Source organism: Hippocampus bargibanti, linkage group LG11, assembly GCF_051943395.1.
Source record: "Hippocampus bargibanti isolate YZ-2025 linkage group LG11, ASM5194339v1, whole genome shotgun sequence".
Lineage (NCBI taxonomy): Eukaryota > Metazoa > Chordata > Actinopteri > Syngnathiformes > Syngnathidae > Hippocampus > Hippocampus bargibanti.
The window spans coordinates 23,449,712-23,476,188 of NC_142744.1; the positions used below are offsets into that span (position 1 = coordinate 23,449,712).

Consider the following 26,477-nt stretch of genomic DNA (forward strand, 5'->3'; position numbering starts at 1 on the left):
AAGTTCGTCCATCTTGTTTGGTAGTGAGCGTAGATTAGCGAGGTGGATCGATGGGAGCGGCGTTCGAAATCCACGCTGCCGTAGCTTGACGAGCGCGCCGGCTCGCTTGCCCCTCCTACGCCGGCGTCTCTGCCAGCAATGGTGACCCCGTTCAACGGGGAATAACTCAAATAGATCAAGTTAGCTAGCTAGCTAATAGATGACTAGATAGTTAGCTAGTTAGACAGCTAATAGATAGCAAATAGATAGCTAGCTAGGTAGCCAGCAGCGGTGACACCGTTCAATTGGGAATAACTCAAATAGATCAAGTTAGCTAGCTAGCTAATAGATGACTAATAGATAGCTAGCTAGATAGACAGCTAATAAATAGCAAATAGATAGCTAGCTAGTTAGGCAGCTATATTGAAATACACTAAATTGTGTACACACCCATTTGAATCCTATTCATAACTGGATGAGTCACAAGAAAGCATCTTCTCCGAATCTGAACTCTCTTGAAGCCATTATTTTGATTCTTGAGCAAGGCAGTTTGTGACCCGAAGTGACGTCACGAACAAGGGGGCGGGACTTTCTGAGCTTATTTTGTGACCATTTTGGGACGCCTTTTTATTGGCGTTTTGCATTTGACAAAAAATATCAGCCTGCGTGTTTTGGGTATTTTAGATGCTATCAAACGTTTTTCTGATATCAGTTAGCAAACCAAAAAAAATGGTGTCGGCTGTCCTTGAAGTCTAAATAATGCAAAGCTAAACGCTACACACTTACACATTTAATTGTGTCAAATGCCGTAAAATCTCAGTGAGGGGTTGTCCCCTGGTGGGGATTTTGAGAGTTGACAAATCAAAGGTAGGAGGCGCCCCTGCGATATGGAAATTCACCACGGAGGTTCGATCACTCAGCAAAGATGTTGGTTGTTTGCTTTCTTGTTTTTCAAAAACTCACTCACGGTGGGATTTCCCGCCCCCCCCCTCCTAAATGGGCTACAGAGATGACGTGACACCATTTCCCTGTCATCTGAGTTCAAAGCACAAGGTTCAAAAGGGTTTTTTTTCTTTTCAACTGATTCGACCTGATTACACCTGTTCACTTCGAGACACGTGGCATTTGAAGGTGGGGGAACTATCAACTTCTGCTTCTTCTCGTCAAGATGATTATAGTCAAGGAACAGAATTCAAAATGTCAGACAGAGCAAATTGCATCGCAGGAACTGCAGTAAAAGCTAGCAACCACTCATTTGACGACAATGAGGTTAAAATCTTCGCCAAAGAAAAGAGATGCTTTGAAAGGGGGATGCGGTCAAAGAAGCTATTTTCATCAAACAGCAAAAGCCTTCACTAAATCGCCATGGTGGCGTGAGTGAGGTTCAATTTGGATCGTTCGCACAACAGACTTATTAGGCAACATAGGCTTAGTTATGCTGATGAGGTGATACCAGGGCAAACGGGGAGATCAGGCCAGTCGTAGACCCCATAATCAGGCAGGACAATAGAAGTAATCAGTGTAGCCTCAGGGAATGGTCCTCTGCTCCCCCCCAACCTTAGAGCATAGTCTGGCACCGTCACGTCTGGACAGTAGGGATATATATACGTATATAGGGCCAAAACTACCAGCAAATTTTAGTTAGCTGACGAAGCCTCTTGGATAAGAAGCGAAACGTCCGGCACCTTCAAATTTGTACAGATGACGGCTGAAGAAACCTTCTCATCGATGGACCACTCCTGTACCACTGAGAGCTGTGAAAAAAAAACATTTTAAAAAGGTGTTTTTTTTAAATTAGGTCATAAACCCACATACTATTATTATGATTATTATTATTATAAATTATTATATAATCATGATTAAACTTCAATGTATGGTAATTTAATTTAGTTTTCACATTTAAAATGTCACAGCATATGACGTCACACGCCTCCTCATTTTTTTCATGGGCCGCACATGAAAAACAACTGAATAGTAGCGACCTCTATAGGTGAGCATTTGCTGTTGCAGATGAACCGTTTCCATTTTTTCCCATCCATCCATTCATTCATTTTCTGTACCGATTCTCAAAATAATAATCATACATTTCATTTATAAGCGACAACAAATGGAACTGTCTGCTGTTTAGAAGATGACACAACTCGTTCATTTGGGTTCATTTAATCGTGTTTTTAAGTTTGAATCGATTCAATAATTATGCCGTGATTTGGAAAATCCCTCAAAAAATGAAACTTTGTGAATTGACATTCTTGGGGCAGTATTTCAATGGATGTGAACGATACAGCATGACTCACCAAAATAAAAGCAGACATAAAGAATCCAAAGGACAGAATCAAAAAATAACAATAATATAATTAGGGTAGAAGTATCCTTCTCCTTTAAAAAAAAATCTCAATAAAGTCCTAGACAAGTTGAAAGGAATATTGGGATTTTTTTTCTCAAATAAGTCAAAGTCATTATTATTGTCAAATATGCTAGACATACTACATACAAATATGCTTGCAACTCTGTCTGAAATACTTGCATATTTCTCTTGAAAAGTGCATTCCTTGCAGATTTACCTCATGAAAAACATTTGGAAAAACATGCAGAGTATCGATATCGATAATGAAAGTGTGATGTTGCACAGAATCACAGCATATAAGGAGGCGTCTTCGTGACAAAGTGGAGAAGGTCACTGTCATGATCTGGTTGGCGACCAACGGGCGGCGCTGTCGGCCCAGCCGGCACCTGCACAGGTGCCGGTCGTCCCGATCAGTGGCGGACTGCCACGTTCGGATTGGCGACCAACGGGTAGCGCTCTCAGTCCCGTCTGCCGCCTCACAGGTGCAATCAGTGGCAGTCCAAAGGACTCCCGGCACGACCATTCGCTGTCGGGTCATTGTTGTATGCTTTGAATGCAATTGTATGCATTGTGCATTGTGTATGCATTGTATGCGGCGTGCGCATGCGTTTGTTCCATCTTGGCAGACTTTTACTCTTGGTTTGATACTTTGTGTTTTTCTGTTCAAATGATTTTAACGTTTTAGATGTTGTTCCTGTTGACTTTATTTGAAGACAATTTCTCCAATACAACCCGCTGCTCCCTCCTGCCTGCTTATTGGAATGCACTACTGCCATCATCACCTTGCAAACCGTGACAGTCACCTTACGTGCCAGACGATGAGCCCTTCACTCCATCATCATAGCTGTGCTGGTTATGCACGCAAAACATGCATGCACATCTTGATGGTTACGCCACATTACGCAGCGCGCAGATGCTGATAGAAATGGCCAACATATTCATTCGTACACTTCTGAGATTGTCCAATTGGATTTGGGTTTGGGTTGGAATTGGATTTTTTTTTTGCAGGAAGGGTGGGGGATCAATACGGAATGTGTCATGTGCTCAGAGGGACCATAGCTGCTTTCTCTTTGGTGGCTACAAAACGCTGACAATTCATGACATGATGTCTGTCGCCTGCCTTACTTCGTCAAGTTGAAGACAAGTGAAAACACACAGAGTATTTTGAATCACACGTGCAAGCTATTACGGCTTGAAGTCACGGACACACGAGTCATTCCAAAGGAGGTGAACTTGGTTCAATGAGGTTCTTTTATTGTAGAGATTGGTGCATACTCACAAACACTCGAACGCTACTTGACCGAGATCAAGCGATACATTTCAAGACGTTTAGAAACATCCATCACTATTTATTACACAGCAGAGATCAAACGGATCCAAATATGAAAGAAACATTGATGGTTTTGGAAATACACGAACGAGATGATGAAATGCAAGATGGCAACGGTGCAGCTTCTCGTGTTCACTCCCCCAACGCCCGTACGCCGCTTGACATTCTGACTTCAATAAACTTCCATTAAAAAAAAAGGTCGTGCAGAAAATAAATGACTGCATTTTAAAAGATGAAAATATGACCAAGTACAACACCGTACTTTGCGATTGTACGGCACCGGAATGAGATGGAAGTTAACTCCCCCGAGGTTGGTCTGCGCGTGGGAGGAATGCCCTTCAATACATTTTGATGAAAAAGAAAACAAATACGTATTGCCTGCCTTTTAAAAGATTGCAAATGTCCCCGTCGTGGGACGATTAAAGGCTTTAAACTATAAAAAAGTGCAAAGAACATCCTATACCTCATCTCTTTTTTTGGCAAATAGGAATGGATAGGAAATACGTAGCGGTTTCAAGTGCTCGTGGGAAGCGCGTCGAGAGGTCATGGGAAGTTGAAAAAGGACTACAGCAAAGCATACGCGGGGGATAGCCCACCACGCGTGCAAATTGCGCTTTGACAACTTAGCAGGCCCCCCCTGATTGATGTACATCTTTCCAAATCTCGATGACATCCATATCTTCAGCCAAGGTGGTGGCAACAATTTTGGAATACACACAGCGATTGTATTTGACTGGAAAGTAATGGAAGTCATTCCGCCGAGGTGGGTTTGTGATGGGAATGTGCAGGTATTCCATGCACATCCCCACGTAGAGGTCTTCAAGGTAGATGGCTTGAACGTGTCTGGAAGCTGCCACAAGCTTCTTAGGCAGGTCCAAAGACAGAATATAAGCCATGCCCATAGCATAACGTGGATACAACAATTTGGGGTAAATTTCCACCGGTAGATACCATTTGGAGGTGGGATCTCTTATCACACTTGCACCCGTGGTCACAAATCCAGTCAAGTAGTTTTTGGCTGGCGCACTCAATAACAAGGAAATGAGATTTGGCACATTCAGGTAGATGTCGGAATCAATCTTCAGGGCATAAGAGGCACCGGAGCAGTAGGAGTCGAGCCACTCCAGCATCACCATGGTTTTGATGGTCAGGTTGTTGTAGCTGTCCAAAAAATTACTTTGGATCAAGTCGCCATGGTCCTTGCTCTCTTGCCGCAACTGTTCATCCAGGCCTTCGGCAGCTTGAGCGCCCGGCAGCCCCATCAGAAAGAAGACGCTGACCACTTTGCCCAAAACCACTCTTTCACCACCCCAGGTGCTGCGAATATTGTCTCGATGACGTCTGTTGTGCGGTGCCACGGGAACCAGCAGGACCACAAAAGGTTTCTGCTCGTCACATTTTTGGGGCTCATTCATAAGAAAGTGGTACGTCGAGGGGTAAGCCACAACGTACGGGCTTTGGCCAGCGAGAGGTCCAGTGAGAGAAGGCTTGCCAATTCCAGGACTTTTCTGCTCGCTCCTCCATTTTGGTGCATTATGTAGCAGCCCTCCAGATCTCTGGTCACTTGCTCTGTTAACTAGCTGGTTGCAGAAATAAAGCCACACTAGTGCCAGTGCCGCAATACAGAGGAAGCGGAGGGCTCGTGTAGTTATGCACCGTTTGTTCATGTTGCGTGACCTCCAACGTTGCCTGCCTGAGAGATGAGAGAGACAACTTTCAAACTTCATTCCACATACGACAACAAAGTATCACATTCGACAACCCCATGTGCCAACATTTTCAACAAAAAGAATACCTGCCAAAAGTTGTTGAGTACTTGTCAAAAAGAATACCAAAACAAAAAGCAATCAATGATCAGGTTGAAAACACATTACTTTGGTTGTTAGCAAGAAAAAAAACATTTTATGACATCGGAGGAGGATCATTTTTGTGTCAGGCCATTATATATATATATATATCTCATACATACATACAGCACAGATGAAATTACTGTAGTCTCGGACCCAGCATACAAGGCACTTATAATGACTTTAACAAACATGAAAATGCCAAATAATATGACAACACAAAGACACAGAGAGTCATTCATTCTTTAGGACTTCCCGTACCCTCTTTGTGATGACATGAAGCAGTTCTAGATGAAAGAGGAGAGGATCAAAGCATCCATTTCAGCAGTGGATCAGGGACGTCATTATATATATATATATATATATATATATATATATATACAGTACAGTCTCGGAAAGGAAAAAAAGTCCACCTCTTGGTTTCAAAACACACAGGATGATATTTTTAGTCAAATGCAAAACACCAATAAAAATGACTTCAAGTGTCCCAAAACTACTTCAAAATGACCCCGGATATGTGTGTGTGTGTGTGTATATATATATACAGTAAAGTCTCGTTATATCGATATCGGATATATCGATAGTCCCGGTTATATCGATACTATTTCTATGAACGCAAGGAGAAAATTACATGCGCGCAGGATCGGATATATCTATAGTCCGGTTATATCGATATTTTTTCCGACTGCCGAGAATATGGATATAACGAGACTTTACTGTAATAATAATATACATTTGATTTCATAGCAGAGTCCAGCACCGCCACGTCTGGCGTTGTTGTTGTTTTTTTTCAGTGACTGCTGCGATTGGCTGGCAACCAGTTCAGGGTGTCCCCCGCGACAGCCACACGCGCCAGCCTTCACTCAACCCGGAAGTAACTCAAATAGATTGAAAGGTAGCTAGCTAGCTAATACATAGCTAATAGATAGCCAGCTAGCTATATTGACAGCTAATAAATAGCCAGCTAGAGAGCTAGATAGCTAATAGACAGCTAATATGATAATAATAACACGCTCTCCCGGGAAATTGGCGTTTTCATGTTTGTTCAAGTCATTCTTAGTGCATTGCATGCTGGGTCCGAGAGGACCGTCATTTCATCTGTGCTGTATGTCACGCATATTAGCATCTTTGACAATAAAGCTGACTTTGATATATTTTAAGGACAACCGACGTCTGCGGACAAGTTGTGTCCATAATTTGTAAAACGGCTTCAAATGACTTCTACTGAGCGTATCTGACAAAGATTCCACCGTGTATAGCTATATTTTACCCTTTTAAGACTGGCGCTGAATATTCCGGAAGTCTTGTTTTTGAGTTGGTGACTAGGCCTCACGTTACGTCACTGAAGGAACGCCCCTGACCGAAAAAAGGACACATTCTAGCAGTCCTTCCATCACGTCAATGCATTTTGCTGTACTTGTTTGGTCTGAAAACTTTGTGTTGCAGAGGCAGAAGAGGGCAACAAAGCTCCATGTAAGGAATTCATCAGGAATTCCTTACACGGAGCTTTGTCGCCATTTTCTGCCTCTTTTGGTGCTACATTTGCCGCCCCCCTATTGCCTGCCTCAAAATGGCACGGAATAAATTTGTTTATCGATTGCAAACATGTATGCTTTCCTCTTCGGAACTATTTGAATCCTATTCATAACTGGATGAGTAACAAGAAAGCATCTTCTCTGAATCTGAAGCCATTGTTTTGATTCTCCGGCAAGGCAAGACGTCTTGGGGTGACACCACCAATAAGGGGGCGGGACCTTCTGAAACGGGCAACTTCCGGTTTCAAATTCAAGTACTTTTTAGACACTTGACACTTCATTTTGATTGGTGTTTCGCATTTGACTCAAAATATCATAGTGCGTGTTTTGGGTATTTTAGATGCTAGAAAACGTTTTTCTGATGTCAGTTAGGAAACAAAAAAGTGACGTCGGTCGTCCTTTAAACCGTATCGGTAGTCCTTGCGTCCCTCCTCCAGGCTCGGTAAAGTTTAATGCTCAGACGAGGGAGGTCGTAGAGTTGCTCCAGGTGATGTCGGTTGTCCTTTAAGAGGTCGAGTAAAAAGAGAAGGTTTTTCCAGGCAAGACGGGTCAACCGGTTTAGCCCGATAACGCCCTTACAAGATGGGCAAGACACAGCTTCCATCTTTCTCTCTATTTGAACAAAAGCGATAGACATGGCCGCATTTTGAAACATTGATGTCTTTGTTGCCATTTAATCTGTTCCGCAATGGCTCACTGGGGAATGAATTCACATGCACCAGTCTATTTATTTAGTGTTCTTGATCCATTTAACCATCGTGCTTTTTCTGTTCAGGAGATTCGCAGATAATCGATTAATGTATTCATACAATGTACTGTATTTAATATACATACACATCATATAATTATATAAACATTAGTACTTTATTTAGCTATCTATTATCTAGCGAGCTAGCTTTCTTTCGGGTTCAGAATCAGGAAATCAGAATCAGCAAAGCTTTATTCGTCCCACAATGGGGACATTTGCAGTCCACAGCAGCAATTGAAAAGGGATGGGGTGGCGGAGGGGAGGGGTCAGCTAAACAAGATATTCTAAGCAGCCACAGAAAAACTTATCTTGTAAAGTGACCTTGAGAGTTTGGAAAGGCGCTTAGAAATTAAATGTATTATTGTTATTGGTGCAGGGGTAGAAAGATGTTTTATGGAGAGCATGTTGGAAACATATGGTGATGATGAAACAAATTCAAGGGGGGTTGGAGGGGAAGGTAATCAATTCAACTTTGGGCATCTATTTGATATCTATTCACTATCTATCTTGCTAGATCGCTATCTATGAGCTGTCTAGCTAGCTGGCTATTAGCTGTCTATTAGCTAGCTTGCTATCTATTTGAGTTACTTAGGGTTGAGTGAATGCTGGCGCGTGTGGCTGCCGCTGCTCACCCATAGAAAAACTGTGACTGTAAAGTGACCTTAAGAGTTTTGAAAGGCGCTTAGAAATCAAATGTATTATTATTATTATTATTATTATTATTATTATTATTATTATTATTATTATTATTGTTGTTGTTGTTAGCTAGCTGTCAAATCTATATCTGTCAGCTAGCTAGTTAGCTACCTATCGATTCTATCTACCTCGCTCGCTATGTAGCTATATATCAGCTAGCTAGCTGTCAAATCTATGTAGCAGCTAGCTAGCTAGCTAGTTATCTATCTTGCTCACTATGTAGCGTAACAATAATAATAATAATAATAATAATAATTATTATTATTATTATTACTATTATTATGATGATGGTGATGATGATGATGATGATGATTATTATTATTATTATTATTATTATTGTGGGCAAAAAAAAAAGTCAAAGTCCAAGGTCAAAGTCAGCTTTCTTGTCAAATATGCTAATATGCACGACATACAGCACCGATGGAAAAAAAAAACCAAACAAACACAGAGAAAGGTAAATTTTGTTTGTTTGTTTGTTTGTTTGTTTCTGAGCACCGGAATCTGAGCTCATGTGCTCCCATTTGAAGTGACAGGCGCTTGGTCTGAGCGCAGGTACTGCCCTCGGGCCAGAAGATGGCCGCCAAGAAGGCTCCGGCGGTGCACAAGCAGGGCGGATTCTTTAGCGGCTTCTTCTCCGTTGGGGCGCCGGGACGTCAACGCCACGCCACGCCTCACCCGTCCGTCTTTGCGCTCCCCACGCTCCACCTTGGACAGCATCAGCTGGCCTTGCCCAATCAGGTGCTGCATGGAGAGCAACCGTTGGGCGTTCCCAAATCAAGCAATTATGCTCTCTATTAGCTATCGATTAGCTAGCTAGCTAACAGACAATTTATGAGCTAGCTTTCTAGCTAACTGGCTATGTATTAGCTATCTATTAGCTAGCTAACTGGCAATCTATTAGCTATCTGTTAGCTAGCTAACTGGATATCTATTAGCTAGCTAACTGGCAATCTATTAGCTATATATTAGCTAGCTAACTGGCTAGCTATTAGCTATCTATTAGCTAGCTAACTGGCTAGCTATTAGTTATCTATTAGTTAGCTAGCTAACTGGCTATCTATTAGCTATCTATTAGCTATCTTGCTAGCCAACTGACTATCTCATTTTGAAAGGCGCTTATAAATAAAATGTATTATTATTATTATTATTATTACTATTATTAGTATTATTATATTAGCTGTCTATTAGCTAGCTAGCTATCTAGCTGGCTATTTATTAGCTATCTATCAGGCTAGCTGGCTATCTATTAGCTATGTATTAGCTAGCTAGCAAGCTTTCTTTCTATTTGAGTTACTTCCGGGTTGAGTGAACACTGGCGCGTGTGGCTTCGGCTGCTCACCCACAGAAAAAACGTATTCTTTGACTGTAAAGTGACCTTGAGAGTTTTGAAAGGCGTTTAGAAATGAAATGTACAGTAAAGTCTCGTTATATCGATATCCAAGGGAGTCCGAAAAAATAATAATAATAACCGGGACTATCGATATATCCGACCCTGCGCGCATGTAATTTTCTCCGTGCGTGCATAGAAATAGTATCGATATAACCGGGACTATCGATATATCCGATTCCGATATAACGAGACTTTACTGTATATTAATCATGATAACATTTTTATCAGAGATTGCCAACATAAGTATGATATAGTGACCTTCCTTCCGGGTCACTGTCATGACCAATAATTTCCCCAGAGAAATTATCTTTTAGAACTGTGACACCGCCTGCTCTTTCCGACCTGTGCGCTCCCCATAAGTCTCTTCCCCATTGCTTTTCCTGAGACTGACATCATTTGTTGTCCTATGAGCTTCTTGCAAAAACAAGAAATCACACTTCAATTTTCTGAGAAAGAAAAATACAGCTTTGCGTTTCAAGGTGTTCCTTAAACCCCTGCTGGCATTTAGGGAGAGAAGGGAAAGGGACATAGGGATGACAACGGTAAGAAATAGACAAGGAAGATAGAAGAAGTGAAAAATTAAGCTAGGAAAAGTAAAATATAAAAGAAAATACAATTTATTTTTTAAATAAGAACGAAATATAGAAAACTCAAAAAAGCAATCCACGGGATCACTTCAAACATAAAGTGCTCACACCAAAGGTTTGGTGAAGCACAGTCTCTATTGAAACAGAAATAGAGACTAAGGACTGCTGAATAACCAAAAGTAGATCTACATTTAAACAAAAGAAGTCAGTTGTCAATCAACGTCGCGCGAGGACTCGTCGCTTCTTCGTGTAAGGAAGCCGGGAGCAGTCCAGTGGCCTTTTCGGGATCGGTGATTGTTATTATTCGTCGTCTTTTGTGCTAAAATACAGTACAGTACATTTCTTCTTCTTTTCCCTCCAAGGGCTCGCCGCAGCGAATCGGTGTCATCCATCTTCATAATTTCGACGCGCATGTTTGTTTTGGCCAAGTTTCGTCGTCGTCGGATGCCCTTCCTGACACCACCCTCTGTATTTATCCGAGCTTGGGACCGGCACAAGAAGACACTGGTGTATGTCCACTAGTGGCTACAGAACAAGCAAGTCGTGCTGTAAATGTCTAGGACTCAGTGACGTGCAGTCAGTGGAGGCAGGGGAGGCAGTGCCTCACCTGTCTTCATGGCTTGCTGTCATGGAAATATCAAATGAAAAAATAAATTAAACAGTTATATGTATTTAGTGATTTGTACTTTAAAGTTGTTGTCCATTTAACTTCACCGTTTTAGGGTTTTTTTCAAAATCGCTGAATTTTCACATTTACCGTTCAAATACTAAGTAGAGACGAGCGGTGAGGCAGCAGCCGGCTGAGCCTCACCATGGATTGCGCAATCACTGTGCTTACTGTGCTGGCTTGCTCTGCAGTGAGACCGCATTGCTGTCCTTCTGCATATCGCTATTAAAGCGTTCAAACACGTTTAGTATATGCACTAAAATTCTACAGTTTAGCTGGTGTATATAATGTAGAGTCATTGTACATTATAAACACTGCACTACAGTGTTTATTTTGTTTTATTTTTATCAAAACGCTGTGCGTAGGTGAGGCACACAGTTCTCCCGCCTCATGACAGGCAGGGGGCGCTTGTGATTCCAGAGATACTTCCGACTCCACATCTGCAGAATAATAGAATTAGAGACAGAAAACTACAGTAAACAGTTAGCAAGTAAAGTGCAACCCTGCAGTCATTTTTTGTTGCTTGGCCTCACTTTCAGAATGGAGGATTACATATCGAAAGTGAAAGAATTTTCTAAACTGGACTTTCAATCGAAGCAGGAGGTAATAATTAAAGGAAGACGAACACCGGAGCTAAAAGGTTTGCTTCAGACAACGGGACAGAATACTCGCTCTTTTCAGACGGACTGGTACACACGAAAAGGCTGGCTGTGTGGATGTCCAGCAAGAAAGCGCCTTTTCTGCTTTTCCTGCCTTCTGTTCTCAACTTGTGACAATGTCTGGACTCAAATGGGATATTGCGACCTAAAAATTTTACAACGAAGCCTCATCAAAAATGAGCGAAGACTCAACATCAGCATCCACAATGCTAAGGTAAAGGAGAAGCGTGAGATTTTAAAAGATCTCATCAATGCCACCTGCTTCCTTGCCAAACAACAGCTGGCTTTTCGTGGAAATGACGAAAGTAAAGGCTCTGCTCATCGTGACAACTATGTTGAACTATTACATGCTTTCGCTGAGAAAGATGACAGGCTAGCGAGTCATTTTGGGACATCCACTATATTTTCTAGCCTGTGAAACAGAATACAGAACGATTTAATTGAAGCAGTTGGTGATGTCATTAGAAATGACATTAAAAAGGAGATCGGTGCAGCCCCATTTGTTGCTGGAGAAGTAGACGAGATTGTCATTCTCAGCACTGAAAACATAGTCGGAACAGGACCGATCAAGGACGACTTTCTTCACTGGCAGTGATCTCCGTTGAGACAGAGAGACTTTTAAAACTGAAGAAAGATAAGGAAGGCTTCTACAAAGAAGTTATTGATGCCTTTCTTCAGAAGGAGCGGCGCATGGACCTCATTTACAAGTAAAGGTAACACGATAAAAACGTTTTTTTAATTATTTTTTTCTATGCTACAGTTTGTATATATCAAGAATGCTGACATGAAATTTTAAACAAAATACGTTAACTGTTGCCAATCAAATGGCGAATAAACTACTCTGTAGTTCATATGTTTGTAAATCTGACTATTGATGACGTCAGTGCCTCACCAGCCATGAACCTCACCGCACGTCACTGGTGCGCTGTATCTTGGGCCGGCGGGCCAGATGTAATACAGATTAGAAATCATCTCGCAAGCCAAATATAATTGTCGGGCTGTCCAAAATTGGCCCGCCCTACCGACCTGAGTTTGACATTCTCCTTCAAAGAAAAAACATGATCTCAAAGTTGTTTTTCATTGCCTTCTTATGATTTACTCTCCGATTGCTGCAGGCTCCTGTCAATCATTCTTAGCTTCTTTGGCCCAACCCACCTGGGCCGGGGCCTGTCAATCAAAGGGCTCACGAGCGACTGACTGCAGGTGCAAAACTGGGCAGGCTGCGGGCTAAAACGACTGCAGCGAAGCCGACAAGAAGCATTTCACGGTAAACTACACCACCATATGTTATCGTCTTACACTGTCTGGATTTAATGTAGCGCTTTTCGTTTGCGTCTGTTTCGACTGTTTTTTTTGTAGCCTAAATAAGCAAGCGTAACCTTCAATTGACATAGCCAAGGATGCTTAGCTAGCGCCTCCTGCTACTGATAGATAAATGGCAACAACGAGCCTGTATGTCGCATTTATTATCCACCGTAAAGCGACGTATCAAATAAACGTGACACGCTCGCAATCCGTCTGTCGTGTGTCGTTTGACAGAAAACGTCCCCACTTCCCCGGTGGTAATAGGTTCAATCGTTTTTACTACCTTGCTAATTTGGTGTAATCTGCTGTGATGTGATGTGATAATGTCTCGAAAACGGCTCGAAAGTAAAGGTCTGTTTTGTCGATGCCTTTTGTCTTATTTCACCTTCATTTGTTTTGGTCTGTGACGTGCTGGGATAAGGGGGTCTCGCCAACCATATGGCTGTCTGCATTTGTCTAACCCAGTTGCCCAGCCTCCCTTTGGAGCTTGCTTGTTTCCAGTCAGCCAGTTGATCTGTAGCTTAGCCTTGCTAAGCCCCAATAGTTCCGTTTGTCATCATGCGGGGTTGTTCTTCGGATGGGTTGACTGTGCAGAGATGTTTTAGCTGCTTTGTTTGGATGCATTCCTCGTTATAATGGCTCCATGACAAATCGGTTGTGTTGTGCATCGGGACAGTGTGATTTCCTGTGAGTTAAACCTTATCTATTCTCGGCGTCACCCATTTATCTCGTCGTCATCCCCAATTTGTGGCACCCTCAAACGAGGGCTGAACCCAAATAGCGGCCCAGTGGTGAGCGCATCAACCTCACAGTACTGAGTTACCGGGTTCAGTTCCACATTCACTGTGTGGAGTTTGCATGATCTCCTCAGCCCTGCAGTGGAAATGCTAAAGTAACAGATTTGCTCGCATAATTGTTATTTGACATATGATGTACTGACCGGTCTCTTTAAAAAGATACATGGGTACATGATAATCTAAATCGTATTTGCAGTGCGAAGGGTCGGCAGTGTGTGGCGTCTTAACTGGATACTGTACTTTGGTCATATCATTTCACCCGACTGGTTGGTGCATGAACAAAGCCAATCAATTGCAAAGTTTATCATAGGCTAAGCACGGGTGTTGAAGCTTGGTCATCAAAGAGGCTCTAGCCTGTTTGCCAACACCTGATTCAAAAGATGAAGATCATTTTCCTGCTTTAAAAGCTCTGACCTTTTTGTGAGCCGTGTTTGCATACGAGGGTCCATCACAAAGGCAAATGTAAATATTTTTCAGAATGAAATTTTGATATACTTCACTAGTTTGAAGGTTTCATAAAAAAATCCATCCATTTTCCAGACCACTTTATCCTCATTCGGGTCGAGTGTGGTGCTGGAGCCTATCCCAGCCATCTTCGTGCACGAGGCGGGCCACACATAGACAAACAACCATCTGCACTCACACTCATACCGAGGGACGATTTGGAGTATTCAATCAGCCTGCCATGCATGTTTTTGGAACGTGGAAGGAAACCAGAGGATCTGGAAAAAAAAAACCATTGCGGGCCTGGATAGAACATACACACATAGGGAGACCGGACTGGGTCTTGAACTCACAAACTGCACTGTGAAGTCGTCGTGGACTACTGTGCCGCCCCCCCAAAAAATAAAATACTCTCAGCCATTTTAGAAATGACTTCATTGTTGAATGCCTGTCAAAGGTAGAGAGCTGGAGGGCAAGGAAGTATCCCTGCTGCGGCTTTGAAAGCCTAACGCATTGCGTCACCTCGATGCAACTGAATGTAAGAATGGGAACACTTTGCATGTGCGCTTTGTTGTTGAATAGTGCGAAAAAAAAACGACAAACCTCATGCCAGCGTCTAAAATAATGTCAAATGATGTGGGTTGTTTGCCCCGACTGCTGTGCCACAATGTGTTTCGCATCAGATCACTTCTTCTGTGGTCGACATCTGTTTTAATTTTATTGAGATTGCTTCTCAAAAATGAAATGTCGTGATCCACTCTTTGTACATAAGATCATCCTCTCTTCTCAGACAACTCCCTGCTTACAATTAGTTTAGTTTTTTCTAATTTTTGCTTTGTTGCGTGTGTGCATGTGTTTCAATGCCCGGAGTAGATGGCGTCTGCAAATGCCACTTATGGTCAAAAGGAGTCATCGGACCAGAACTTTGACTACATGTTTAAAATCCTCATCATCGGCAACAGCAGCGTGGGTAAGACGTCCTTCCTCTTCCGCTATGCGGACGACTCGTACACGCCAGCCTTCGTCAGCACGGTGGGCATCGACTTCAAGGTCAAGACCATCTACAGGAACGACAAGAGGATAAAGCTGCAGATTTGGGTGAGGGAGGGGATCTTTTCGCTGTCCAGGGATATTCCCTTCCTCAAATTGCGACAGCAGTGCCATCATTGTGATTGTTCTGTTTCTTCGCTGCCTTCAAGGAGAACTTTTTCAGTCTATCATTTAATGCACAGGTGTCAACCTCCAGATCCAGCCTGCCACATCACTTGACGTGGAAGCAAATCATGTTATGTCAAGTCAGCTTTATTGTCAAATACGCTCTATGTACAACATGCAGCACAGATGAGATATATTTTCTTTCAACCACAACGCATTGAAAACACACTAAAAATAAAGGCCGCAAAACTGAACTGCAACAAAAGAAACAAATAGAATAATAAATAGCCAACACAGACAACCAAGGACACTTGTGATTATTGCGTGTTATAGTTAGGTCAGGGGTCGGGAACCTTTGACTGAGAGAGGCATAAAAGTAAAATATTTAGAAATGTTTTTCAGTGAGAGCCGCACACACACACACACACAGGCGCGGTCACTTTTCAACAAAATGTCAATGCATTATTTAAAATAACGGTGATACTACTCAGCATTAAGATGATTGGTTTTCCGTTCCTCGTAATTGGTGAAAATCCAGCCAAACGATCGGAATGAAAGTCAACTTGCCACGTCCATATGCAAAGTTACTGCTAGCTTGCCTGCATACGGCTCATTAGCTTCCACACTTCCTTTACTGTATCTCACAGAAGATTATTGATGCTAATGTTAGCATGGGGCTTGTCAAAGTGCCACCGACATTCGACTGTTTCATCTATGGTATTGCTTCATTGCAAATTAGAATCAGGACCTTTTCTCTCCACAAAGGCGAATCCTTCGGTCCAGTCAATCTGAAGTGTACGATACTCGTCAGGCTTATTTAAAAGGGGGCGTTTACCTGTTTCGACATCAATCAAAATTGTGCTTTCCGCCAACCTAGGCCATTATCCATCCATCCATTTTCCGTACCGCGGGGGGTGCTGGAGCCTATCTCAGCTGTCTTCGGGCACGAGGCGGGGGACACCCTGAATTGGTTGCCAGCCAATCGCAGGGCACACAAAGACTCACACCTCTCACACTCACACCTAGGGACAATTTGGAGTGGTCAATCTGCCTGCCATGCATGTTTTTGGAGTGTGGGAGGAAACCGGAGGACCCGGAGAAAACCCACGCGGGTCCGGGGAGAACATGCAAACTCCACACAGGGAGGCAGGACCGGGACGCGAACCGGTGACCTCAGCACTGTGAAGCCGTTGTGCTAACCACTGAACTACCGGGCCGCCCTAGGTCATTATCATCCAATCAAATTGCGCTTTCACCCAACTGCAGCCCAAACAGGAAACGAACGGCGAAAAAGTAAGCATACGTATTTAGTTTCATCTGCGAGCCAGATGCAATCATCAAAAGAGCCATATATATATATGGCGCGCGAGCCATAGGTTCCCGATCCTTGAGTTAGGACTTAGGTACTACATTGTGCATGTGTGTCATTGTATGGTCCCTGCTAAAATGTGTGCCACAATGTCTAATTGTCATGTGGAATAAATAAGACATTTGATGTTGCCATTATTTAGCTATTCTCTTTGACTGATTTGAAAATGAGTAATCCATTATTCCCTGGTGCGTTCCGCTTTCTTTGTGACTTCTTTATTGACTGTATATGATAATTGTCCATGTTAAGCACTTTATTACAGCTTCAGCTGTTGTTAAAGCGCTATATAAAGCAATATGTATTTTATTGTATTAGTTTTGCCCACGACCGCCTTTATCAATTAATGCACCCTCATAGCCACAGAGACGATAGAAGAACAGGACGGGAGACCCCCGGTGGACCAAAATAATATTTGCAAAATCGATCTTTATTTATTGAACATGTATTTGTCCAGGTAAGGCAGTGGAGGGCAGGTTTTCATTTGCAATGCTCACCTGGCTACAGCTGGTAGATAAAGTCAAACAATACAACAGCAAAAATGATTCAAACAAATGATGTATCAGGTCACTTAGTGAGAGGATTGTTCAAACATTTGTGTTCTAAAAATATCCGTTAGCTGCACACTTGCAGGCTTTTAGTTTTCAGGATGTCAGATTAGGATTTTTCTCATGGAGAGAAAAGCGTGGCATTTTACTCATGTGTTGATGCAGGACACGGCCGGGCAGGAGCGGTACAGGACCATCACCACAGCCTATTACAGAGGAGCCATGGGCTTCATCCTCATGTATGACATCACCAATGAGGAGTCCTTTCATGCCGTGCAAGACTGGTGAGTGGATGCTTGACCCTCATGTGTTTTCACTGTTCTTGCCCAGTATCCCTTTCGTTTTGGTTTTGTTTTTTCTCTACTGTGCTCATCCCATACTCGATTAGCTGTTGACAAGGCCAATCAATGTCCTGACAGCGGCATTCAAAGATAATCATGGAACCAGTGAGTTGAATTGACTGGTTTTTATTTGAACATTCAGACTTCTCAGAGAATTCAGTTCAATATTTGCTTGAAACCTGTCTGGTCGCCTCATTGACACTTCACTTAGACACTGGAACATTAACTCCACCTCAACAAACAAATCTAACAACAATAATTACAGTTTTGCCTTTCGAAAGAATGTTTTCTGTAGGGTGGACGTCTAACATGCTGCTGACATTTTTAATGTGATCCCTCATTTATGGCAGTGTTTATGTGACCAACATAGTCAACTTCCAGCCCCATTGTCAAAAGGTAGTTGTCCCACACCATTTCATGATGTATTTATAAAAAAGGGAGGGAGGGGAATCCCAAGCCATAATACTTCGGTATCCTTCCATCCATTTAGTAATCCGCTCAAGGGATGTGGGCGTGCTGGAGCCCATCCCAGGCATCTTCTGGTAGGAGGCGCTTTACACTTTCAACTAGTTGCCAGCTAATCGCAGGGCGCACATAGATGAACAACCATCCACACTCACCCTCATAATAATAATAATAATCATCATCATCATTTCATTTCTAAGCGCCTTTCAAAACTCTCAAGGTCACTTTACAGTCACAGGATACAAGCGCCAGCGTTCACTCAACCCGGAAGTAACTCAAATAGATAGAGGATTTGCTGGCTAATGGCTATTCGCTATCTGGAACTGCTTAAGAATGAATGACTCTCTGTCTTTGTGTTGTCACGTTATTTGTGATTTAGTTTTTTTGTATGCAAATTGCCAAACGAACGTTCGTTTGACAATTTGCATACTCTGCACCGGCAGCCAATCAGAAGCTTGTGTCGTGCTTCGGACTACCCCCTGACTGAAAAGTGTACTTGAGAGTTTTGAAAGCTGCTGAGAACGAGTACATGTGGCCTGTAGCGTTTTGTTTGTACCTTTTGCTTTCTTGAATAAAATAAACGTTTGATTTGAAAAAAATCCGTTTTTTTTTCTTGAAGTTGTCGGCCACCCGGGCCGAGAAGTTTTGGAAGTTGTACGCCCGACGTAAAAGTTGTACGCCCCGGGCAACTGGGCAGACGCTTTTTCAAACACTGCTAATCGTCAATTTGCTCGACGACAGCGACACAAAAAAAAATGGAACAGGAAAGGTAGGATGCTGGCTACCAAGGGAGAACTTTGGCTTCTCAATCAGTCTGCCCTGAATGGTTGTGGAATGTGGGAGGAAATCCTCACTGGAACAGGTAGAACATGTTAACACACAGGAGCCCGAATCAACCCCTGCACCTCCGTATTGGGAGGCAGACATGAAGCCCAATAGAACACCGGGCCTCAATAATGCTTTGGTGGTTTGTTTGTTTGTTTGTTTGTTTGTTTGTGCATGGTCAATTTAGTCAATGTTAGTGTGTTTGTGCCCCGAACAGGTCCACGCAGATCAAGACCTATTCATGGGACAATGCTCAGGTGCTCCTGGTGGGGAACAAGGTTGATATGGAAGATGAGCGAGTGGTGGCCACAGAAAGCGGCCGGCACCTGTCAGAACAGCTTGGTAAGCGCATGCGTCCGTTGACTTCGTCCTGTTGGAGTTCAATCATTCTACTGTCACATAACATTGCGATAAAGTCCATTTGGACATTTTTTTAGATCAAGTTACCGTATACTTAAAGGACAACCGACGTCTCCAGACAAGTTGTGTCCATAATTTGTAAAATTGGATTGGATTTGCCTTTATTAGTCTCGCAGCAGAGAAATTTACATTTCACAGCAGCAAAGTTATGAAAGAAATAAAAGGAGAAAAAGCAAAACACAGGAGCTGCTGGAAAGGCAGCCACTCTCGCGGCGCCGTCTGGAAGTCAAAAGAACAAAAAAAAACGAAATAACAAATAACATGACATCACAAAGACGCAGAGAGTCATTCATTCTTAAGCACTTTTTGTACCCTATTTGTTACATAAAACCCTCTATGTTACATGAAGCAGTTCCAGATGAAAGAGGAGAGGATCAAAGCATCTCTTCACCAGTGGATCAGGGACATCATGGTGGAATGTGCACGTCAACTACAAGCTAAATGTTGAAAGCAAACACGCAGCTGTAGCATCCATTGACGAAAAGAGATTGTCTCACATCTCCTGTCCCCCATAAATCAGCTTCAATTCCATCCCGCAACAGTTCCATATACGCATCGGCGCTCTGCGCTGACGCTCCTTCCTTCTTATCGCGGGTTCCTCAAGCCATTTATCCATCCAGCCGCAGACTGTCAAACAGCACCGACCTTCCGCTGAACAAAGCGGGGCTGTGAAGATGCTGCCCATGACAGGCGCAAAAAAGCACAATGGCCCCTTTGGTGTCCAGCGATGTCAGTCGAATGGCAGCGACATTCCTCCCATTCAAAAACAGAACTGGCATATTCATGCTGCTGAAAAGGCGCAACCGCTCAGCACTGTCTCCTCCTTGATGAATGTCCTGGTCAAAAATGATGAAAAACAATCCGTATCCGTTCCACACGACGCACAACAACACAAAGTGACAAAAGAAAACACAAAAACAACAACAAAAGCAAGGCTCATCAGAGCACTTGCTGACGGCTGCCTACTCGGGCGCCATCTTGGACTCCTTTAAAATGGCTTCAAATGACTGGGCGTATTTTAATAAGATTACACCGCATATAGCTATATTTTACGTTTTAAGACTCACGCTGAACATTCAGGAAGTCTTGTTTTTGAGTTGGTGACGAGTCTGTACGTGATGTCAGAAAAGGACTGCCTCCTCACCGTAAAAAAGACGCATTGTAGCGTCTTTCCATCACATCAATGTATTTTGCTGTACTGTTTTTTTTAAACCATGTCTTACACCCAAAAGCTGCCAGCAGAGGGAGGCAAACTCCATGGAAAGAATGTATCCGCCTGTGGAAACAGGCTGATTCATTGCTCACCGGAGCTGGTCGCCATTTTCTGCCTCTTTTTTGGTGAGACATTCCCGCCCACCCGTTTGCCTCAAAATGGCCCAAATAAATTCTTTAATCGATTGCAAACATGTATGTTTTGCTCATCAGGACTATTTTAATCATATTCATAACTGGATGTGTAACAAGAAAGCATATTCTCCCAATCTGAAGCCATTGTTTTGATTCACAAGCAATGCAAGACGTCTTGGCGTGACTTCACGAAATGGGGGCGGGACTTTCTGAAAATGCCCAATTCGCAGCTCAATTTTTTGCAGATTTTGGACACTTAAAGTCATTTTTATTGGTGTTTTGCATTTGACTAAAAATATCATACTGCATGTTTTGGGTATTTTAGATGCTATAAAACGTTTTTCTGGTGTCAGTTAAAAAACAAAAAAGTGACGTTGGTTCTCCTTTAAAGTATCTTTCACCTCTGTGGCGGCATATATATATATATATATACACACACACACACAGGAGAACAAGAGCCTGTACTCTCAATGGTGAAACGTCGTAAAATGGCCTGGTTTGGCCACGTTATAAGGCATACCTCACTATCCAAAACCATCCTGGAGGGGACAGTGGAAGGGAAGCGGAGAAGAGGAAGACAGAGGAAGTGCTGGATGGACAACATTAAGGAATGGACAGGCTGCAGCTTCCACACCCTGCTACGAACTGCTGAAGACCGAGAGCGCTGGAGATCTCTGACTGCCCAAACGTCCATCATGGCACCCCTACGGCCTTCTAGGCCACGGGATGAGATGAGATGATGATGATGTGTATATACATGTATGTGTGTGTGTGTGTGTGTGTGTGTGTGTGTGTGTGTGTGTGTGTGTGTGTGTGTGTGTGTGTGTGTATAATATATATATGTGTGTGTATATATATGTGTATATGTATATATATATATATGTGTATATGTATATATATGTATATTTTATATATATATATATATATATATATATATATATATATATATATTAATGTATATATATGTATATGTGTGTGTGTATATATATGTGTATATGTATATATATATATATATATGTGTATATGTATATATATGTATATTTTATATATATATATATATATATATATATATATATATATATATATATATATATATATATATATATCGGAAAGTCAACTTGCCAGGTACATGCGCAAGGTCATTAGCTTGTACGTTTGCTTTCTGCTGCCTCTCACAGAAGTATATTGATGCTAACGTTAGCATGGAGCTTGTCATAGGGCCACTGACATACAACTGTTTCTTCCATGGTATTGTTTCATTGCAAATCACGGCATAACCTTTTTTCTCCACAAAAGCGAATCCTTCTGACCATTCAAACTGATTTTTTTTACTCGTCCGCTTATTCAAAAGGGGGTGTTTACCTGTTTCGACATCAACGGCACCTAAGTCAAGATCATCCAATCAAAATGGTGCTTTTTGCCAACCGGCGTCGGTATCATCCAATCAAAATTACGCTTTCCGCCAACACAAGCCAAAGCAGGAAATGAACAACGAACAAGCAAGAATACATATTTAGTTTGATCTGGTCATTTTGGTCTGAAAAAGTCGGAAATCCACCGATCAGCGGAAAATTCTCCTCCCTGTCATTGGCCAAAACGTATTGAGAAGGGTTGAAAAGATGCTTTGGTCATGGGAAAGAAATCATTGAAAAAATGGTCTCATTGAAGTCTCTGCTGCCCTCTGTGGGATGGCAGGTTTCGAGCACTTTGAAGCAAGCGCAAAGGACAACATCAACGTGAAGCAGACGTTTGAGAGGCTGGTGGACATCATCTGCGAGAGGATGTCCGAGACTCTGGACAACAACGACCCCACAGTCACCGGAGCAAAACAAGGCCCACAGCTCACAGAGCAGCCACAGAGGTCCCATCAGGACTGTGCTTGCTAAATACGTCTCTCATTCTCTCTCACACTCTCTCTCTCTGTTTCTCTCTCTCTCACAGACATATGCATTTGCTGTTCATGAACCCATTTCCACTCCCTTTTCCCGTCTCATATCTGTTAACCTGCCCAGAATGATTGCCCACTGTCAAACACAAGCAATGCTACGTCTTCATCGTGAAGAATTGATTGCCACAGATTTGCTCTTTTTAATCCATAACATACCCACAGCATATTCCGAATTGAGTCAGGGGCGAAGTGCTCTTCAACATGCAAACATTTCCATGTCCTCTCCTCCCCAATATATGGAGATAATGTGTGCAAACTCGATACGAGAGCCAGCCCTCATTGTTGTCTATAATTTGTTAATGTTGCATCCTGCAATTGACATGAACGCCTCAAGTCCGAATGAATACAAAGCAGTTGATTTGTCGCCATACTCCTCTTAAGAACGAAAAAGGCAGGATGATATTTGTAGTGCAAAAATGACTTAGTGTCCAAAAACTACTTCAAATTGAACCCGGAAGTGGTCAGTTTCAGATGGTCCCGCCACCTTGTTCCTGATGTCACGCCAAGACGTCTTGCCTTGCTCGAGAATCACAAAATTGGCTTCAGATTCGGAGAATATGCTTTCTTTTTACTCATCCAGTTATGAATAGGATTCAAATAGTTCTGAAGAGGAAAGCATAAATGTTTGCAATCAATGAAAGAAGTATTTCCGGGTCATTTTGAGGCATCAGGTGATGTGTAGCACCCAGAACATGCAGAAGATGGCGCTCAAGCTCTGTTGGAAATGGTCTGATTTGTCTGCTGGGGATTTGTGTCAACTCGTATCAAATAGTTGTCTTGGTGCAACACACAACGATTCACCATTGCGTTATTTATGTGTTTTCCTTCTAATTTCATCATCAACACGGATCAACATGGAGTTTTCAGACCAAACAAAAGTACCGCAAAATGCATTGTGTGTCGCTTTCTCTCAGGGGCCTTCCTGACATGACGTCACGTCAGCAATGGTCACAAACTCCACAAGACACAAGACTTCCTGAATATTCAGCGTGAATCTGAAAAGATAAAATCTAGCTATATGCCGTGGAATCTTTGTCAAATAAGTTCAGTAGAAGTCATTTGAAGCAATTTTACAAATTATGGACACAACTTGTGGGGAGGCGTCGGTTGTCCTTTAAACTTGTATTTAAATGCTGATTCGTTGAATCCTGTATATCAACTGGCAAAGTCGAGATATAATCTCGGATTTGTGTTGAACCTTGTTAGTTTTTTTAACTTAAATAAAATTAAACACTTGTGATTCAAAGTGGACTGCAGCATCTGTTTGTTTGTTTTTCATGCTACAGCACCTGAGGGCAGACTTAATCTCGTGGAATTTAGGAGTCTTTTTCGAAAGTTAACAAGAAGTCACTGTAATAGGTATGGGCTTGTAGCATATACTGATGGTCTCATAACCGTGATCATAATCTCGTATATACACTATATATATATATATATATATATATATATATATATATATATATATATATCTCATCTCATTTTCCGTACCGCTTATTCCTCATTAGGGTCGCAGGGGTTGCTGGAGCCTATCTCAGCTGTCTTTGGGCACGAGGCGGGGGGACATATATATGTATATATATATATATGTGTGTGTGTGTGTGTGTGTGTGTGTGTGTGTGTATATATATATATATATATATATATATATATATATATATATATATATATACACCTGCCCAGCCTCGAGAGTTCAAGCCAGGGGACAGAGTGCTGGTCTTGGTGCAATTGGTGTGGTGTGGAGTGCAATTTCCTGGCATCCTGGCAGGGGCCCTTTGGGGTCATCGAACGCATGGGGGAGGTAAACTACAAGGTGAGGCAACCTGGTAAGAGGAAATCTGAGCAGATTTATCACGTTAACCTCATAAAGAAATGGCATGCCAGAGAGGTGCTGTTTAGTTGTCTCCCCCCCAGCAAGGCCAAGGAACCCGCCAGAGAAGAAGTTCAGATGGGTACAAGTTTGTCCCCCCACCAACGCCAGCTGACCCTCAAATTGGTTAAGCGTAACCAAGATGTCTTCTCCTCCATACCTGGACACACGGACGTGGTGCAACACGAGATACGCACCACACCTGGAAAAACAGTCCACCAACGTCCATACCGTGTGCCGGAGACCCGTAAGGGAGGAGCTAAGGAAGATGCTGGAACTTGGAGTAATAGAGGAGAATTGATTCACAAGCAATGCAAGACGTCTTGGCGTGACTTCACGAAATGGGGGCGGGACTTACTGAAAATGCCCAATTCGCAGCTCAATTTTTTTGCAGATTTTGGACACTTTAAGTCATTTTTATTGGCGTTTTGGATTTGAATAAAAATATCATACTGCGTGTTTTGGGTATTTTAGATGCTATAAAACATTTTTCTAATGTCAATTAAAAAGCAAAAAAATTGACGTTGGTTGCCCTTTAAGGCTTATTTAGTTTAAAATTATATTTTCTGGAGTCCTGGGAACGGATTATTCTCATTTTAATGCTTTCCTATGGGGAAAATTGGGATACACACTGTTCGCCTTACACACTGTCTGGGAACCAATTAAGTTTGTAAGCCAAAATCTCACTGTATATGTATATAGTGAGACCTCAACTTCCGAACTTAATTGGTTCCCAGATAGTGTGTAAGGTGAAAAGTGTGTATCTAAAAAAAAAAATCCCATAGGAAACCATTAAAATGGGAATAATCCGTTCCCGGTTTTCCATAAAATATACTTTTCAACTCAATAAGCCTTAAAACTACACACAACATACCTTATTCTATGTATAAGAAATGTGCTATTGTATTGTAATGAAAGAAATACATTGCATTGTATCATAAAGTCACTTTATTTACATTTGTGATGGTCATTGATGGCTTGATGGAATGGTGTTGGAGGTCGAAGGTCAAAGGAAATTGCTGTTTGGAAAGAGAGGCACATTACACGAGGACTGTAATTAAAGAATGGAATCATGAAACACTGGACGTGATGTTATTCTGTCCATTTGTGCCAATGGATGGTCCTCACATGAGATTAGCCTTGATGTTGAGAGTGGTGTGGGAGCTGTGCATCAGGGATGGGAGGTTGTGAATTTGGGACATCGTAGATGACACACATCGTCTGTAGTGTGCCATCGTCAGTAGTGAGAGAGCTATAGAGAGAGATGTCAAGATAGATAGAGAGAGAGAGAAAGACAGATAGAGAGAGAGATAAGGAGAGTCACCTTCCATAAGGACTGTTGCTAACTTCACCTCTGGTGCTGTTCGGTCGTGTGCTCCGCCAGCCGTGGTGGGTGTGTATTATGAAATTTTATATATATATAAATCCTCGTCTCACCCACCATGGGTGGTGTCTGTCCCCATTTTAGCTCGGGTCCTCTACCAGAGGCCAGGAAGCTTGAGGGTTCTGCGCAGTATCCGTGCTGTTCCCAGCACTGCGCTTTTCTGGACCGAGATATCCGATGTTGTTCCCGGGATCTGTTGCAACCACTCGTCGAGTTTGGGGGTCACTGCCCCGAGTGCTCCAACCACCACAGGCACGACTGTCACCTTTACCTTCCAGGCTCTCTCCAGCTCCTCTCTGAGCCCTTGGTATTTCTCGATTTTCTCATGTTCCTTCTTTCTGATGTTCCCATCACTCGGGACCGCTACATCCACGACAACGGCTTTCCTTTCCCCTTTATCTATGACCACGATATCTGGTTGGTTGGCCATTACCATCTTGTCAGTCTGTATCTGGAAGTCCCACAGGATTTTTGCTCGGTCAT

The 26,477-nt window shown here is 42.5% G+C and overlaps 2 protein-coding genes across 3 annotated transcripts; one reads left to right on the forward strand and one right to left on the reverse strand.

Annotated features, from left to right (window-relative positions):
• Positions 1 to 2,034: 2,034 nt before the first annotated feature.
• LOC148891967 (beta-1,3-galactosyltransferase 1-like) lies at positions 2,035 to 5,793 on the reverse strand. Its single transcript, XM_089007902.1, has one exon. It carries the CDS (start codon positions 5,378 to 5,380, stop codon positions 4,277 to 4,279), a length of 1,104 nt encoding a protein of 367 aa, XP_088864028.1. The 5' UTR covers positions 5,381 to 5,793; the 3' UTR covers positions 2,035 to 4,276.
• A 6,664-nt stretch (positions 5,794 to 12,457) lies between these two features.
• LOC148891968 (ras-related protein Rab-3A-like) lies at positions 12,458 to 23,992 on the forward strand. Of its 2 annotated transcripts, none has more exons than XM_089007907.1 (5): positions 12,458 to 13,049; positions 15,202 to 15,426; positions 17,563 to 17,681; positions 19,246 to 19,370; positions 19,798 to 21,612. In XM_089007907.1, the coding sequence occupies exons 2-5, from the start codon at positions 15,202 to 15,204 to the stop codon at positions 19,887 to 19,889; spliced, it is 561 nt and encodes a 186-aa protein (XP_088864033.1). In that variant the 5' UTR covers positions 12,458 to 13,049; the 3' UTR covers positions 19,890 to 21,612. The 2 variants fall into 2 exon arrangements, with proteins under 2 accessions (XP_088864033.1, XP_088864032.1); XM_089007906.1 differs by lacking the exon at positions 19,798 to 21,612 and adding an exon at positions 22,491 to 23,992 and having other exon boundaries at positions 12,584 to 13,049.
• The last annotated feature ends 2,485 nt before the right edge of the window (positions 23,993 to 26,477 follow it).

Coding starts and splice junctions, on each gene's coding strand:
- LOC148891967 (XM_089007902.1), bottom strand. CDS start 5,380: ATGAAGTTTGAAAGTTGTCTCTCTCATCTCTCAGGCAGGCAACGTTGG.
- LOC148891968 (XM_089007906.1), top strand. CDS start 15,202: ATGGCGTCTGCAAATGCCACTTATGGTCAAAAGGAGTCATCGGACCAG. Junction 17,682..19,245: donor TTTCATGCCGTGCAAGACTG/GTGAGTGGATGC, acceptor TGCCCCGAACAG/GTCCACGCAGATCAAGACCT. Junction 19,371..22,490: donor GCACCTGTCAGAACAGCTTG/GTAAGCGCATGC, acceptor GTGGGATGGCAG/GTTTCGAGCACTTTGAAGCA.